Raw genomic sequence first — 16,952 nt, 5'->3', positions numbered from 1 at the left:
GAAGACTTACCTAACAGCTGGCCTTCTCCACAGTTTGGGGGCTGGGAGGGGTGGGTGGGGCCTGGTGCTGCAGGATCTGAGGGGACTAGGGGTAAAATGTCATTTGGATAATAGGTAGTTCTAAAGTTCAGTGTTTTTTTTGTGACATTTAATAAATAATACTTTTGAATTACAGATTAATTGGGAAATAGAGGAAAGGAAAAAAAAGAACTGATTTGCCCCCCCCCATCACATTTATGTCCATTCTTAAACATATATGTGTATGCCTTTTTAAACTTTTATAGTTTTAAGATATGTTTCTGCAGTTTTATAATCTATTTTTATTTAGAAATTTATTGTAATTCAGTTTTAGATTTCTTCTATAACATTCTTTTAAACTTTTGAGATATGTCTACCACAACATACACAGAAAAGTGTATACTTCCATATAACATTTTAAACAACTGTGTAGAATTTTGTTGCTAATATTTATTTATTATTCTCTTATGGGTCACATGGGATTGTTTTAAGTTTGGCATTATTAAACTCAATGCCCAGATGAAGTTACTTACAGAGAAATTACACATTATGATAAATTATCTCATTAAGTGAATACAAGTTCTGGGTTGGGGTACAATTTATTATATGTAATAAAAGCCTTTGTGCTCAATGTTCACACAAAAAGTCAAAAATATACTGGTCATTATTAAAACCATATACTCTTCCACAGAGCAGCTTCATTGCTAGCTTATGTGAGGGGATTTCTAGGAGGATAATTCTGCTACTCCAAGCCTAATGGGGTCCTCATATGCTCTACCCTTCTCTACTTGTTCCAGCTCAATTTTCACATATCTCTGCCTTTTCCCAAGAACAGCAGGAAATGGCCAAACCCCAGGTAAGTATGTTATCTGTTTGTTCCTTTCTCTTTTTAACCATAGATGTGATGAGATTTATAGGAATCTTTACCATGAAATAGAAACTTATTTGTGAATGAGGACTAGGATCAGGGAAAATGAGAGACAGAAGATCAAGGCTAATTAGAATGTACATACTTGGAGGACTTCAGGGTAACAGATACAGACATGTTCCTTGACTTGTGATGGGGTTACATCCTGATAAACTCATAATAAAGCTGAAAATTCATTTAATACTTCTAATCTACTCAGCGTCATAGCTTGGCAACATGGTACACTGTGGAGTATTCGTTGCTTCCCCTTTTGATCACATGACTGGGAGTTATGGCTCACTGCTGCTGCTAAGCATCAGAAGAGAATATTATTTTACATATTGTTAGCCCAGGAAATTATTAAAATTAAAAATTCTAAGTATGGTTTCTACTGATTATGTATTGATTTAGCATCACTGTAAAGTTGAAAAATCATAAGTCAGACCATGTTTAGTCAGGGGCCATCTGTATTAATGTTGAGCTGCTGGTTTCTCTTTGAGTCTTCAGGCAGCCAAAGGGAAATATAACTAGTTCCTTGACTCACCTTATTCATCAGGAGAGAGCATAGAAAGGCCTCAGGAGAAGCCAGGGTTTCCTGGAGTTGCTTTTCAGGGCATTTTTTGGTTCAGTTGTCATGTGGAATTATCTTTAACCACAACTTGGTGATAAATAACGTTCCTGATTTCCTGTAGATATTTCCCATTTCTAAGTGAGCTGGAGATATGGTCATATTATAAATTAGGAATGAAATCTCTTAAGGAACCTGCCTGTCTTTCAAATGACTTTCCTGAAGTAATTTTCTCAGTTGGACTTTCAGTTCTCTTTTGGCCAAGACACAAAGTCTACAGATAGCCATAGTCTACCATCTTTTTTCTTTCATTTTTTTATCTTTTAAATTAACTTAAAATTGATTTTGCATTTGTGTCAGTTGATAAGTGTTAATACGTGCAGATTGGTGTAACTAATCTACAGGTTCTAGTTTCTTCACCACAAAAACTGCCTCATGCTACTTATTTATAGTCATATCCTCCCCCTGCCTATAACCTTAGCCAACCACAGATCCATTCTGTGTCACTATAGTTTTGTCTTTTCAAGAGTGTCATTTAAATGGGGCCATATGCTCTGTAACCTTTCTTTCTTTCCTTTTTTTTTTTTGAGGTGGATACCACTATATTGTCCAGGCTGGTCTTGAACACCTAAAATCAAATGATTGTCTTCCATCATCTTCTGGATTAGCTGGGATGAAAGTTGTATGCCACCATGCCCAGCTTAGTGCAACCTTTTTTTAAAAATTAAACTTTTCATTTTGAGGTGATTTATTTACATATAATTTGAAGAATAATATAGATAGGTCCCGTGTACCTTTTCCCATTTTCCCCAATGACAACATATTTCAAAACAAGTCTAATATCACAATCAGGATATTATATTAATATGATTAGGCATGGGCTGGGGTTGTGGTTTAGTGGCAGAGCACTTGCCTAGCATGTGGGAGGCACTGGGTTCGATCCTCAGCACCACATAAAAATAAATAAAATAAAGGTTTATCAACAGCTAAAAAAAATTTTAAAAATATGATCAGGCACAGAATAGTTCATTACTTCAAGGCTCCCTCAAGGCTACATTCACACCCATTCTTAATCTCTTAATCTTAATCTTAATCATTCTTAATCTCCTGGCAACTACTAGTATGTTTTCTATTTCAGAAGCTTTGTTATTTCAAGAACATGATTTAAATGGAATCATACAAGCCAGGTGCAGTGGCTTATTCCTGTAATTCCAGCAACTTGGCAGCTGAGGCAGGAGAATTGTGAGATTGAGGCCAAAGTCAATTTAGCAAGACCCTCAGCAACTTACTGAGACCCAGTCTCAAAATAAAAAAAAAAAAATGAAAAAGACTGGGGATGTAGCTCAGTGGTAAAACTTCCTTGGGTTCTATCCCCAGTAACATAAAAAGAAAGAAAAAGAATTAAATGGAATCATATAGTACATAATATTTTGGGATTGGACTTTTTTTTTTTCACTCAACACAGTTCTCTGGAGATTCACCCAAATTGTTGTGTGTGTTATTAATTGTTCTTTTTTTTTATTATTGCTGAATTCATGGTATAGATGTTCTATGGCTTACTTATCTGTTCATCTTTTGAAATACATTTGGACTATTTCCAGATTGGGGCAGTTATAAGTAGAGCTACTTAAACATTCAGATTTTGTGTAAACATGTTTTCATTTCTCTAGAGTAAATATGAATTGCTGGGTCATATAGTAAGTGTATGTTTAGCTTTTGAGAATCTGCCAAAGGGGTTTCTGGAGCCATTGACCCATTTTTCATTTCCATAAGCAGTATGCAAGAATTTCAGTTGGCACATTTTTGTCAGCAGTTGGTATATTCAGTATTTTAAAAAAGTTTTCATCATTCTAGAAGGCATGTAGTAGTATCTTATTATGGTTTTAATTTGCATTTCCCTAATAGCCAAGTATATTGAACATTTTATATATGCTTATTTACTTTTTTGTATGTCCTCTTTGATAATGTGTTTGTTCAAAAGGTTTTGTCCTTTTGAAAATTGGATTGTTTTCTTACTGTTGAGGTTTGAGAGTTCTTTATATATTCCTTATGCAAGCCCTTTGTCAGTCCCATGGTTTGTAAGTCTTTTCTCCAAATGTGTGGCCTGTCCTTTCAATTCTCTTAAGAGTGTTATTTGCAGAGCAAGATTTTTTTTTTATTTTGAAAGTATCCAGTGTATAAATTATTTATTATATAGAGTGTGCTTTTGGTATCAGATCTAAGAACACTTTTTCCTTACTTGATGTCATGAAGATTTTCTCATATTCTGTAAGTTTACTACTTTTTGGTTTTATATTTTGTTCTATGATCCATTTTGCATTAATATATACCTTTATACTTTATGTATATATATATACACATATGTGTGTATACTTTATATGTCTATACATACACACACATACGTATACACACTTATATATGTATTTATGATTTATCCATTTATCTATTGGCAGATACCTAGGCTAATTCTATTATCTTAGCTATTTTTTAATATTTATTTTTTAAGTTTTAGGTGGACACAATATCTTTATTTTACATTTATGTGGTGCTGAGGATTGAACCCATGCTAGGCGAGTACTCTACCGCTGAGTCACAACTCCAGCCCATATATCTTGGCTACTTTATTGGTTTAAAACTTTTCTCAATGCATGCATTTAATGCTGTAAGATTTTCTCTAAGCAGTGTTTTAACTGTGTCCCACAAAGTTTTGTATATTTTCATTTTTGTTCAATTCAGATTACTTTCAAATTTTCAATAATACTTCCTCTTTGATTATATGTGTTATTTGGAAGAATAATTTAAAAAAAAAATTTTTTAGTTGTAGATGGACACAACATTATTTATTTATTTATTTAATGTGGTGCTGAGGATCAAACCCAATGCCCCACACATGCCAGGTGAGCACTCTACCACTAAGCCACAACCCCAGCCTGGAAGAATGATGTTTAATTTCCAAGTGTGTAGTCTTCCTGTTATCTTTCTGTTACTATATATGTAGTCCTTTGTCCTTAGTTTTTAGCAGTTTGATGATGTGTCTGGTTGTGCATTTTTTGTGGGTTTTTTCTGTTTGGGGATTGCTGAGCCTCTTGAACCTACAGATGCAGGTCTTTGCCAAATATGGAAAGTGGTCAGGAATTTTTTTTTCCAAGTATTTTTCTGAACTTTCCTTTCTCTTCTTCTGGAACTCTAATAACCTAAATTTGGTGTTATCTCACAGGTCTTAGAAGCACTGTTCATTTTTTTCAGTATTTTTGTTTTCCAGATTGGTTAAATTGTATTGATTACTTTGAGGCTTATTCACTCTTTTATCTGTTATCTCCATTGGGCTATTAAGCCCTTTCTAGTAGGAGGTTATTTTGGTTATTATCTTTTTCAGTTTCAAAATTTCCATTTGGTTCTTCTTTAGATCGTCTGTGTTTTTGATGAGACTTTCTAGTTTTCTTGTGGTTCCTAGAAGGTTGGTCTAACTTCTTGGGTTGTGTGTGTGTGTGTGTGTGTATGTATGTTACTGGGGATCAAATCCAGGGCCTCATGCAGGGTAGAAAACTGCTCGACCATTGAGCTATATCCCCAGCCTGGGTGTTTTTTTGTAATAGCTGCTTTAAAGACTTTCTCAAATGATTCCAGCACTTGTATCTGCTTGATGTTGGTATCTGTTGTTTTTTTCTCGTGACTGTTGAGATTTTCTTGTGTACCATGTAATTTTGGAATATGTCCTACATATTTTAATGTGATATTATGAGACACTGGGTTTGTTTAAATCATATGGAGAATGTTGATATTTTGATTTGCCATAGGCAGTTGACCCAGTTGAGTTCAGGCTACAAGTTCTAATCAGTCTTCTGTAGTTTGTGGTTTCCATGTTTGTTTAGTTTTTAAACCTCATAACAGACATTCTGGGATGTAGGCAGTGGTTTGTCCCTTAGTTCAGTTCTCAAAAGTGTTTACTTTTTTGTTTTAGATTAGATCCACAAATGCACAGTTTGAGAATGAGCCCAGGAGTTGATATATGATGTTATGGGGTTTCTTTCCTGAATTCTTCCTCCCCATGATTTCCTGTGAATTTTCTAGTTCCCTGTTCTTCCCCCTTTTGTCCATCTTATAGAGAAGCGTTTTTTGTTTTTGTTTTTGTTTTTTTGTTTTTTACTAGACTGTACACTTACCCCAGCTATGCCCATGGATGGACACAAGTTGCAGATACAGAAGACAAAAAATAATGAAGTTTCTCTTGGGACTAAGAGCTTCAAATCAGAGTCTGGGTTTTAGATGATGGCCAGAGTCTACTGGTACTGCAGGTCCTGTTGTAGCTATTACTGCTGCTGCTACTGCTGGATTTTCTGCTGCCTAGGGTGTGAGAGAAAAGGAGGAAAAAGAAAAATGGATTTCCCTCTCACTCTTTGAGCATTAGGAGCTCCCTTACCACTCTTCAAGCCGATCTAGAGAGTTGCTTCATGAGCTTTCTTTGCTTTTCTTTTGTTTTCTTTTCTTTCTACCAGAGGTTGAACCCAGGGGTGCTTAACTACTGAGCCACATCCCCAGCACTTTTATGTTTTATTTTGAGACAGGGTCTCACTGGGTTCCTCAGAGCCTTGCTAAGTTGCTGAGGCTGGCTTTGAACTCGTGATCCTCCTGCCTCAGTCTCCCAAGTCACTGGGATTATAGGAGTGCACCACCATGCCTGGTTCTTGAGCTCTTTCTGTATCTGTACTATCTTCTTGGCTCCATGCTGACTTTATCTTGGGCCAGGGAAAACCACAGAATCAGTGGCAAACTTGCAATGAATTTGGTGGCACTTCAAAGTCTAGGCTTTTCCCTTAATCGAGTCTGGCCTTGAACTTGTGATCCTCCTGCTTCCACCTCCTGAGTCTCTGGGATTACAGATGTACATCACCACATATGGCACATATGGCTTCTTTCCTCTACTTTGTGTTTTTGTTTTTACTTTTCAGAATTACCAGATTGCGACTTAATGCATTCTGTCCAGGTTTTATGCTTGTATTCAGTGAGAGAGAGACAGTGTGGAATGTACTTACTTCATCTTACTTGGGACCACATACCCCAATGCTGTGCTGTACTTTGCTGCCCACTGTCCCTATGTACATGCCTGTATGTTCCAGATCAACTAGACAGCACTGTACTATGCTGTTACCTCAGCTGCTCCTTACTTCTGCAGTTGCCAATCTCTGAGCTGCCAGGCAGATGTGGCAAGCAGTGGGTGGGTTGGCCATGTGCTCAGGAATCTTTTTAAATTCTATTTTCATTGTGAAATGTCACTGATCCCAAGCATTTTCTCTTCTGCTGCTCTTTGTAAAAGAAATATAAATTTTCTGTTTGACAATGGAACAGATGTACTCTACAAAAATCTAAAATAGTGAAGAATATAAAAAGGATGTGAATAGCAAAATGTTGATTGATTTAATTCCCCTCTACTCCATTTTTGCCTCTGATTCCCTTTCTCCTCTGCATGTATTTATATCCAATCAATCATCTTTCTGCTCTTTCTATTATTCTTCCTACCTAATGCTCAGAAATTCATTCTTTTATCACTTCTTTTATGTTTGGACAACTTCCTTTAGGTTTCTTCTTCTTTTATTTATTTATTTTTTTGAGACAGGGTTTTGGTAAGTTACCTAGGCCTCCCCAATTGCTAGGATTATAGGCACATGCTATCATGCCTGTTATAGGTAGTTTTTTTTTTTTTAAATAGGTCTGTCAGTGACAAATTCTTTGTTTTCCTTCTTCTGAGTATGTCTTGATTTCTCCTTATTTCCTGAAGGATAACTTTGCCAGATACAAAACTGGTTAACTGTGCTTTTGTTTTCAGCACTTGAAAATTATTAAGCCATTTCTTTCTGACCTCCTCGGTTTCCTGTGAGAAATCTATCATTCACATTTTTTTAACCTCTACAGGGTTGTTTCTCTCTGGCTGTCTTCAAGATTCTTTTTTCTTTGTACTTAGTTTTCAGAAATTTAGTTTGGACATATGTTGGCAAGGATTTCTCCTAAACCCATAGGTTTTCTCATTTTCTTAAATCTGTAGGTTTATGACTTTTGTCAAATTTGGAAAGTTTTCAATCATTATTGCTTTGAATACCCTTTTAGTCACATTCTAGTCTCCTTCTAGGACGTCAGCAATATGAATATTAGATATTTTGTTATAATCCTGTGGGCCTCTGAGATTCTGCTCATTGTTTTCATTCTATTTATTTTTTTGTGGTCCTGAGGTTTAAACTATGGGGGCATTTTAACATTAAGCTACATTCCAGTTCTTTTCATTTTTTTAAAAAATTTAGGGACAGGGTTTCACTCAGATGCTGAGGCTGCCTTAAACTAGAGATCCTTCTACCTCAGCCTCCTGAGTCACTGAGATTATAGGAGGTGTGTACCACTGCACCTAGCTCAATCTGTTTCAGTGGTAGAGTGCTTGCTTGCCTAGTACATGTGAGGCACTGGGTTCAATCCTCAGTACCACATAAAAGCAAATAAATAAAATAAAGGTATTGTGTCCATATACAACTAAAAATATTTAAAAAAAATAAACTGGCTGGGCATGGTGGTACTAGCCTCTAATCCCTGTGGCTTGGGAGGCCGAGGTGCCGCAGTCTGGCTGGGCACAATCAGGAGCCACTTGTCAAAAGAAACTAACTTTATTTTTAGAACCACACACGCCAAACAAAACAGCCTCTCAGGAAAAACCCTCAGAGCCTCAACTGCCACCACTGGCTTTCCACAAGCCTCTCTCTCCCACACAAGCTTCTCTCCACCTCCCACAATCCTCCTGCTCTTGAGGCCGATTGGCTGGGTCACGTGGGCGGAGCCAAAAAAGTCCCCCAATGAGCAGCTCCCTGGTCTGAAAGGGCAGGGAAACAGCCCAATGAGCATCACCGCAGAGGAGCCAATCAGCTAGATGTTGCTGGGGCCGAGGAGCCAATCAGCTAGATGTTGCTGGGGCCGCTGTGAGCCAATCATCAGCCAGCAGCTGGAAGTTTGCTGGCAGCTGGAAGTTTGCTGGGGCCCCTTTGGCTGTGGCTCTCAACATCTCCCCCTCTCTGTTTAAACAACAAGCATGTGGCTTAGGGACCGTGCCTGTTAGGCAGTCCAATTCAACATATGGTCCTTACCCGTCATCGGATGAACTGACCTCTAGGCATCAGCCTCCTGTCTTAGGTTGGTACCACTGCAATTGGATCATACCCGTCACTGACTACCGGTCCAGCATACAGCCATACTTGTGGATAGGCCTTTGCACCTGTGGGGGGGTGAGGTTCTTTGCCTCACCTCTGTTGGCCCCCAAATTTTAGACCATCACTAGTAGAGGAGGATGCAAAATGCCATGACATTAAGCCAATTGAGGGCTCCTTTGAAAAATTGTATCACCGGTGACACCATCAGCAAAAATACTCCAGCACTATCACAATTCGCTGTACAAACAGATAGTTCACAATGCATACAGGTGAGCTCACAATGTGTCCAGGCAAGTTCTGCAAGCAGTTCAGTGATGGCTATTGTAGAAGCTGTAGATTGGTTTTATCTTTGACTTCACCAGCACTGGGATGAAGATAGGAATTCTGGCAATAATGGCTAAAGAAAAAATTATGTAACATTACAGAAGGCACTAAAAGAAAACAATTTTCTTAACAATTTACATTGTCTTCACCGGCACTGGGATGAAGATAGGAATTCTGGCAATAATGGCTAAAGAAAAAATTATGTAACATTACAGAAGGCACTAAAAGAAAACAATTTTCTTAACAATTTACATTATCTTTAAGAGAATTATTAAATATAATGAAAAGGAAAGGTGAAAGTAAACAAACAGATCTGTTAACCCTCTTTTTTGTTTACATATTAAAACAATCCTCAACAGTTGTTTACCCAATTTAAATTAAACTATATAAATCACGTAAAAAAAATATTTGGATCCATTTTATCATGAGCGCTCATCATATATTATATATGGATATACGTACATTCAAACATATAACACAAAACACAAGTGTGCACACATAATATAATACATACAACACATAACATTATAGTAAAGGCCTTATAACTTTTTACAGGTGAAATCTCCATTGCAATGTTTAAAAACTCTATAGTCAAAAAATAGAACTGATCAGCAAAACATTAACCTAGGTCTGTATGAGCTCAAAAAACAAAATAGAACTTCATGATATGGCAAAGGGCAATAATAAAATAGATATTGAAAAAAGCATCCTGGTTCTGTTGCAGATGTAAGAATAGCCAAACGGGAGTTTTGGATATCAGTTGTTATGGATTTGAGCCAAATCATCTTCTTTTTGGTCTGTAGAAATCGCTTTAGTTAATCTTTCTGGAATCCATATCGGCTGCTGTTCTCCCTGTGGAAACACACAAACAGACCCCCGACTCCAGACAATTACTGGGTCAGGACCTTTCCATTGTCCTGTTAGAATATCCTTCCAAAGTACCTTGGGCTTATGTACATTTTTTGGACACATATGCCTTTCCGCAGCACTAAGTCCTGATGAATCCAAATTTAAAAAGTTTAGAGTAAAAAGAGTTATTTTAAGTTTATCTTTGGGGAATATATACCCCTTTCCAATTCCTTCTTTTTGCTTTAATAAGTACATTTTAATAGTTTGATGAGCTCTTTCAACTATGCCTTGTCCCTGTGGATTGTATGGGATTCCTGTTATATGAGTAATGCCAAATGTTGAGCAAAATTGTTTAAACGAGGTAGAAGTATAACCAGGGGCATTATCTGTTTTTAACTGTTTTGGAACACCCACAGTGGCAAAATTTTGTAAGCAATGAGCTATAACATCTTTAGTTTTTTCTCCGGCATGAAGGGAGCCCATCAAAAATCCAGAAGAAGTATCAACTGTAACATGCAAATATTTTAATTTTCCAAATTCTGGCAAGTGTGTGACGTCCATCTGCCAAATATGGTTAGGTATCAATCCTCTAGTATTGACTCCAAGATTAACTTGTGGTAAAAAGTTCACACAATTTTGACATTGTTTTATTATTTGTCTAGCTTGTTCCTTAGTTATTTTAAAACGCTTTTGTAAAGTATTAGCATTGACATGGAACTTTTTATGAAAATTTATAGCTTCTTGTAGTGTAGAGAAAATATGTATGTCATGTGTAGTTTTATCTGCTAAATCATTGCCCAAACTAAGGGCTCCAGGCAATCCTGTATGTGCCCTGATATGTCCTATAAAGAATGGATCTTTTCTGTCCCAGATTAGACTTTGTATAGTGGAAAGCAAAGAGAAAACAGTAGAAGAAGGGGAAATCCTACCAGCATCTTCAAGAGATACTATAGCATTAACTACATACTGACTATCAGAAAATAAATTAAATACAGAATCTTTAAACATCACAAAAGCTTGTAAAACTGCATTAAGCTCTACCTTTTGAGCTGATTGTTTGGGTACTAAAAATGTAAAAGTTTGATCAGGGGTAACTACTGCTGCTGTACCATTATTTGACCCATCAGTGAATATATTTGGAGCATTCATGATAGGTGTTTTTCTTGTCATTTTTGGAAAAATTACAGGGTGCAATGACCAAAAAGACAATAAACGATTAGATGGTAAGTGGTTATCAAATGAAACATTAGATTTGCACATGATTATTGCCCAAGTATTTAACTCATTAGCTAACTCATCAATTTGATTCATAGTATATGGAGTAATAATTTTATTGGGAGAAATTCCAAACACTCCCTTTGCTGCTTTTATTCCTTTGAGTATTAATTGTCCTACAGCCTCAGGATACCTAGTAAGAATAGTGTTAGGAGAATAAGATAAATGTATCCATAATAATGGACCTTCTTGCCAAAATACTCCTGTAGGAATATTTTTTGTTGGTAGTACAATAAATAATAAAGGCAAACTTATATCAATTCTATCCAAATGCATATTTTCCATATATGTTTCAATGATTTTTAATGCCTTTCTTGCTTCAGGCGTTAACATTCGGGGTGAATTTGGATCTGATGGACCTTTTAGGATATCAAATAAAGGTCCCAACTCTCCTGTTGGTATACCTAAATAAGGCCTTATCCAATTTATGTCTCCTAATAACTTTTGAAAGTCATTAAGTGATTTGAGTTGATCTACTCGTATTTGAATTTTTGGTGGACGGACCATGGTTGAGGATAATAGAACTCCTAAATAATTAATTGGAAAATTTAGCTGTACTTTATCTATTGCTATCTCTAGATTATAATTTTTTAATAAGTTTGTAAGTGTGGCATAACATTCTAGCAATGTGTTTTTATCTTTGTGTGCTAATAATACATCATCCATATAGTGAAATATTTGTAGTTCAGGATTTTGATTTCTAAGTGGCTGGATTACTTTGTTAACATAAATTTGACACATAGTTGGGCTGTTAGCCATCCCTTGAGGGAGTACTTTCCATTCATATCTCTGATCAGGACCTTCATGATTCAGTGCAGGGATAGTAAATGCAAAACGTGGACTATCCTCAGGATGAATTGGAATTGAAAAAAAAAATCTTTAATATCTATAACTAAAACATACCAGGTTTTTGGCAAAGCAGACAACTGAGGAATCCCTGATTGAGCAGGTCCCATAATAACCATCTCATTATTAATGGCTCTTAAATCTTGCAGTAATCTCCATTTACCAGATTTCTTTTTGATGACATAAATGGGAGTATTATGGGGAGATACAGAAGGTTGTATATGTCCTTCTGCTAATTGTTGTTTGACCAGGTCATGGGCTGCTTGTATCTTTTCTTTAGTCAGGGGCCACTGAGGAACCCATACTGGTCTTTCTGATTTCCAAGTAATTTTGATTGTCTCAGTGGCCCTTTCTGAAAATCCAACCCATGTCTGTCTGTTCCTTGATCTATTTGTATTGGTGCTGCTATACCTTGTTCTTGTTTTTCTAATCTTTTTCCTTTCCTAAAACCTTGTCTAGTCATAATAGTGGGTGCATTTTGGTTGATGTTATTTGTTAATGTCAAACCTAATTGATCTAGGACATCTCGTCCCCATAAATTTATAGGAAGATGATCCAATACATATGGCTGTATAGTTCCTTCACATCCTTCAGGATCCTTCCAATCTAATACCATTGCACTTCTATGGGGATTAGTCGCCACTCCTAGGCCTCAAAGCGTTTGAGTGGCTTGTTGTAATGGCCAATGTTTTGGCCATTCTTGACGAGAGATGATGCTAAGGTCTGCACCTGTATCCAGTATCCCATTAAATTCATGTCCTTGAATATTTAGTTTTAGCATGGGGCGAGAATCTAAATTTAAAGAAAGCATAGCCCAATCTACACCTGTGGAGCCTAATCCCTTGGAACCTCTTTCTACAGTACGACTGGAAAATTTATCATGTAGGCTTGGTATTATTAGTAACTGTGCTATTCTATCTCCTGGTGAAATTACTGATATACCCTTTGGAGAACTGGCTATAATTTTTATTTCACCTTCATAATCGGGATCAATTACCCCAGGACTTATCATAAGTCCTTTTAGAGTAGAAGAGCTGCGTCCCAATAATAAGCCTACTGTTCCTTTGGGAAGAGGTCCTTTCACCCCTGTGGGAATGATTTGAACTCCCATCTCTGGAGTTAGTACTGCTCTGGCGGAGGCGCAGATGTCCAACCCTGCGCTCCCTCTGGTTTGTCTGATGAGGGATCTGATGGACAATGTGTCCTGGGCACTACCCTGATGGGGTTGCTGGGTTCCTCCAGTGCTCCGTATATTTGTGGTTTTGGGCCCCGGAGCATTGGGCCCCCCTGTCCATTTTTTGGCAATGGAGCCCGATGCCTTTCTCCACGATATCATGGATAAACACCTGGTCCTTGTTCGTTTTTTGATAATGGAGTACCCTCTATGGTGGTTTGAGAACGGCATTCATTAGCCCAATGTCTCCCTCTACGGCATCGTGGGCAAATACCTGGTATTCTACTCCTTTGATACCTAGTTTTGTTAAACCCTCCTCCAATGGGGCAATTCCTTTTAAAATGTCCTGTTTGTTCACAATTGTAGCATGTTCTTGGCCTGGCATCTAAAGCCTGTTTTACTGCAGCTGCCACAATTTGCCCTTGTTCATTAATGTCTCTGGCATCTAAAGCCTGTTTTACTGCAGCTGCCACGACTTGCTCTTGTTCATTAATGTCTCTACATAATTTAATATATGTGTTTAAATCTTCATGTTTCCATGGTCTAATGATATCTCTGCACCAACGATTCGCTTGCTCATAAGCCAGGTGTTTTAGTAATGGGATTGCTTGTTCTGTATTCCCAAAAACTCTGGTAGCTGTTTGAATAAGCCTATCTACAAATTCAGCATAAGGTTCATTAGCTCCTTGTATTACCTTAGATAATTGACCTTGTAAACCTCCATGTCCTTGTAAAGTCTTCCATGCCTTAATTGCATCTGCAGCAATTTGTGCGTATACGCCAGGATCATATGCAGTTTGTTGCTGCTGATCCTCATAAGGTCCCTTTCCTAACAACATATCTAGATTTCTCTGAGGATAACCAGCTGCTGCATTTCGCCTAGCCGTCTCCTTGCAAAATTCCTCATTGGCAACCTTCCATAACAGGTATTGTCCTCCATTTAGCACAGCTTTACACATATTAGCCCAATCTGCTGGCGTCATGTTCAAGTTGTTAATGGATTCGACCATGCTTACAGTGAAGGGTGCTTGAGGACCATAGGTTGTTACAGCCTCTTTTAGCTGCTTCACTGTTTTGAAATTTAAAACTTGGTAAAATCGCTGCCCTCCTGCCTCAAATACAGGGCATGTTAATATTTGAGATCTTGTCTCAGGATCCCAACTATCAACTGCGGGGGTTGGGGGCCTCCCAGCATATGGAGGTGGCGCTGTTGGTTGGACACTTACGCCCTCTGGTGATAGAAAGGTGTTAGTAGCAGTCTCCTGTAGAGGTGGTGCTGTTGGTTGGACACTTACACCCTCTGGTGATAGAAAGGTGTTAGTAGCAGTCTCCTGTTGTAACTTTCCCCCTGATGGCTTTTTCTGTTTTACACTTTCTTTCTCTGTCTGACTAGCTTGAGAGGCCTTCTCTTTTACTTGAATCTTTTCCTCTGTCTGACTAACTTGAGAGACCTTCTCTTTTACTTGAATCATTATGTCTTCTTCTTCCTCTACCATTGTCTGAACTGAAGACTTTGGACTAAGCAAACAAGATATGAACGTCCACAATGGCAATGTGCCATCTGGCAGAGTCCCTGGGCTTTTCTTTTCTATTCTTTTTAAATCTTCACCATGATGGTTCCATTGTGATATATTTAACAACTCCTCCTTAAAAAGCCATGGGCTACATTTTTGTATTGTATCAACGTATGCCCTGATTGTTCTTGATTTTACTGAGATGCCTCCTTCCTCTAACAATTTACTTAACACTCTTTCAGTTTGTTTTTTACTAATTTCTGATCCCGTATTTCTACTATAATACAACCCAACAAGATGACGCCAAACAAAACCGAGACAGAATGAAATAAAAAGGGAAGAACAAAAAGTCATTATAGCCTTTCTATCCTCCTGACATGTGCATCCGTCCTTTCTCCCTATCTGTTCCTCAGACGTAAATAGTTTTTCCTCAGATGTGAGCGGTTTTTCTTCCGTCTCACTCATCTCCAGGGACAGGCAACTTAAAACAAAAGTGAAGCAAAATAAAAGAGGAATCTTAAAATGGCTACCCATCCTCTCGCCCTGCCCTCTGGGGCGAGCAGTTTCACTTACCCTCAGTCGCTCCCCGTACGGGCCACCAAATGCCGCAGTCTGGCTGGGCACAATCAGGAGCCACTTGTCAAAAGAAACTAACTTTATTTTTAGAACCACACACGCCAAACAAAACAGCCTCTCAGGAAAAACCCTCAGAGCCTCAACTGCCACCACCTGCTTTCCACAAGCCTCTCTCTCCCACACAAGCTTCTCTCCACCTCCCACAATCCTCCTGCTCTTGAGGCCGATTGGCTGGGTCACGTGGGCGGAGCCAAAAAAGTCCCCCAATGAGCAGCTCCGTGGTCTGAAAGGGCAGGGAAACAGCCCAATGAGCATCACCGCAGAGGAGCCAATCAGCTAGATGTTGCTGGGGCCGAGGAGCCAATCAGCTAGATGTTGCTGGGGCCGAGGAGCCAATCAGCTAGATGTTGCTGGGGCCGCTGTGAGCCAATCATCAGCCAGCAGCTGGAAGTTTGCTGGCAGCTGGAAGTTTGCTGGGGCCCCTTTGGCTGTGGCTCTCAACACCGAGGCAGGAGGATTGCAAATTCAAGGCTAGCTTAGGCAACTTAATGAGACCCTAAGCAACTTTGTAAGAACTTGTCTCAAAATTAAAAAAAAAAAAATTAAAAAGGCTGGGGATGTGACACAGTGGTTAAGTGTCCCTGGGCTCAATCCCCATTACAAAAAAAAAAAAAAAAAAAAAAAGAATAATAATAATAGATTGAGTAAATTCTATTGATATTCATCCTCAGATTCACAGATTCTGTCCTTTTTCATCTCCATCTTCACTAAACAGTTTTTTTGACTTTTTTTCAGGTGCTGGGGATTGAACCCAGGGCCTGTGAATGATAGGCAAGTGCCCTCCCACTGAGCTACACCCCCAACCCTATTTAGTGAGTTTGTAATTTGCGTATTGTGTTTTTCAGCTCTATAATCTCTGGTTCTCTCTTTTGTAACTTCTATTTATTTGTCGAGATTTCCTGTTTTTATTTGTTGCAGGAGAAATTTTAATTGTTGAAGCATTTTTGTTAGCTGCTTTAAATCTTGTTAAGGTGTTATGGGCTAAATTATGTCTACCCAAAACTCATATGTATGCACCAGCATTAGTGTAGGCCCCATAAGTTATGGTCTTAGTCCCATAAAACTGCCCCAACTTAGATGCCAATCATAAGTGGGGTGCCTAGGCTACCTGCCCTTCTGCTCAGCTAAGTACAGATTTGGGGGTTCCCATATACTATTCTCTATAGGTTTAGTAATTTACTAGAACAATTCACAAAACTCAGGAAATCACTATAATTATGATTACTGGTTTGTTATAAAGTATACAACTCAGGAACCAAATGGAAGAGTTATATAGAGCTAGTTAGGAGGAGGTACAGAGCTTCCTTCCTGGTGTGCCACTCTCCTAGCAACTCAGTGTGTTTACCAACTCAGAAGCTCTGCTAACTCCGTCATTCAGAAATTTTCATGGAAGTTTTATTACATAGACATGAAAGATTAAATCATTGGCTGTTGGAGACCAACTGAATCTCTAGCTTATCTTTTCTTCCCAGAGATTTGAGGGTGGGGCTGAAAGTTTCAACCTTCCTGACATGTGCTTAGTTTTTCTGGTGACTGTCATGAAGCTTTCTAGGGCCACTTATGAGTCATCTCACTAGCTACAAAGGACAGTAAATTCTAAGAGTTTGGGGAGTCCTTTGCAACTGTGGGAAATGTTTACTTTTATTATGTCATGGGG

General features: G+C 38.2%; 1 protein-coding gene across 10 annotated transcripts in view; it reads left to right on the top strand.

The window, feature by feature from the left end:
• The window catches only part of LOC124091436 (zinc finger protein 182), a 50,790-nt gene that overhangs the window by 808 nt on the left and 33,030 nt on the right, over window positions 1–16,952 (top strand). For 5 of the 10 annotated variants that reach the window (XM_046442456.2, XM_046442455.2, XM_046442451.2 and 2 more), the window contains one exon: window positions 816–874. In XM_046442456.2, coding sequence (XP_046298412.1) covers window positions 860–874 — 15 coding nt within the window. In that variant the 5' untranslated portion in view covers window positions 816–859. Of the gene's footprint in view, window positions 1–208; window positions 875–16,030; window positions 16,108–16,952 lie in introns of those variants that run through there. The other 5 variants (XM_058578675.1, XM_058578673.1, XM_058578676.1 and 2 more) reach the window with 3 other exon arrangements.

This window comes from Marmota monax, unplaced genomic scaffold (assembly GCF_021218885.2).
Source record: "Marmota monax isolate L192 unplaced genomic scaffold, Marmota_monax_Labrador192_F-V1.1 WCK01_AAM20220418_F8-fsc00170, whole genome shotgun sequence".
In the NCBI taxonomy this organism is placed as follows: Eukaryota; Metazoa; Chordata; class Mammalia; order Rodentia; family Sciuridae; genus Marmota; species Marmota monax.
Note: the sequence above shows the minus strand (reverse complement) of the source record. Positions and strands in the feature narration are given on the sequence as shown.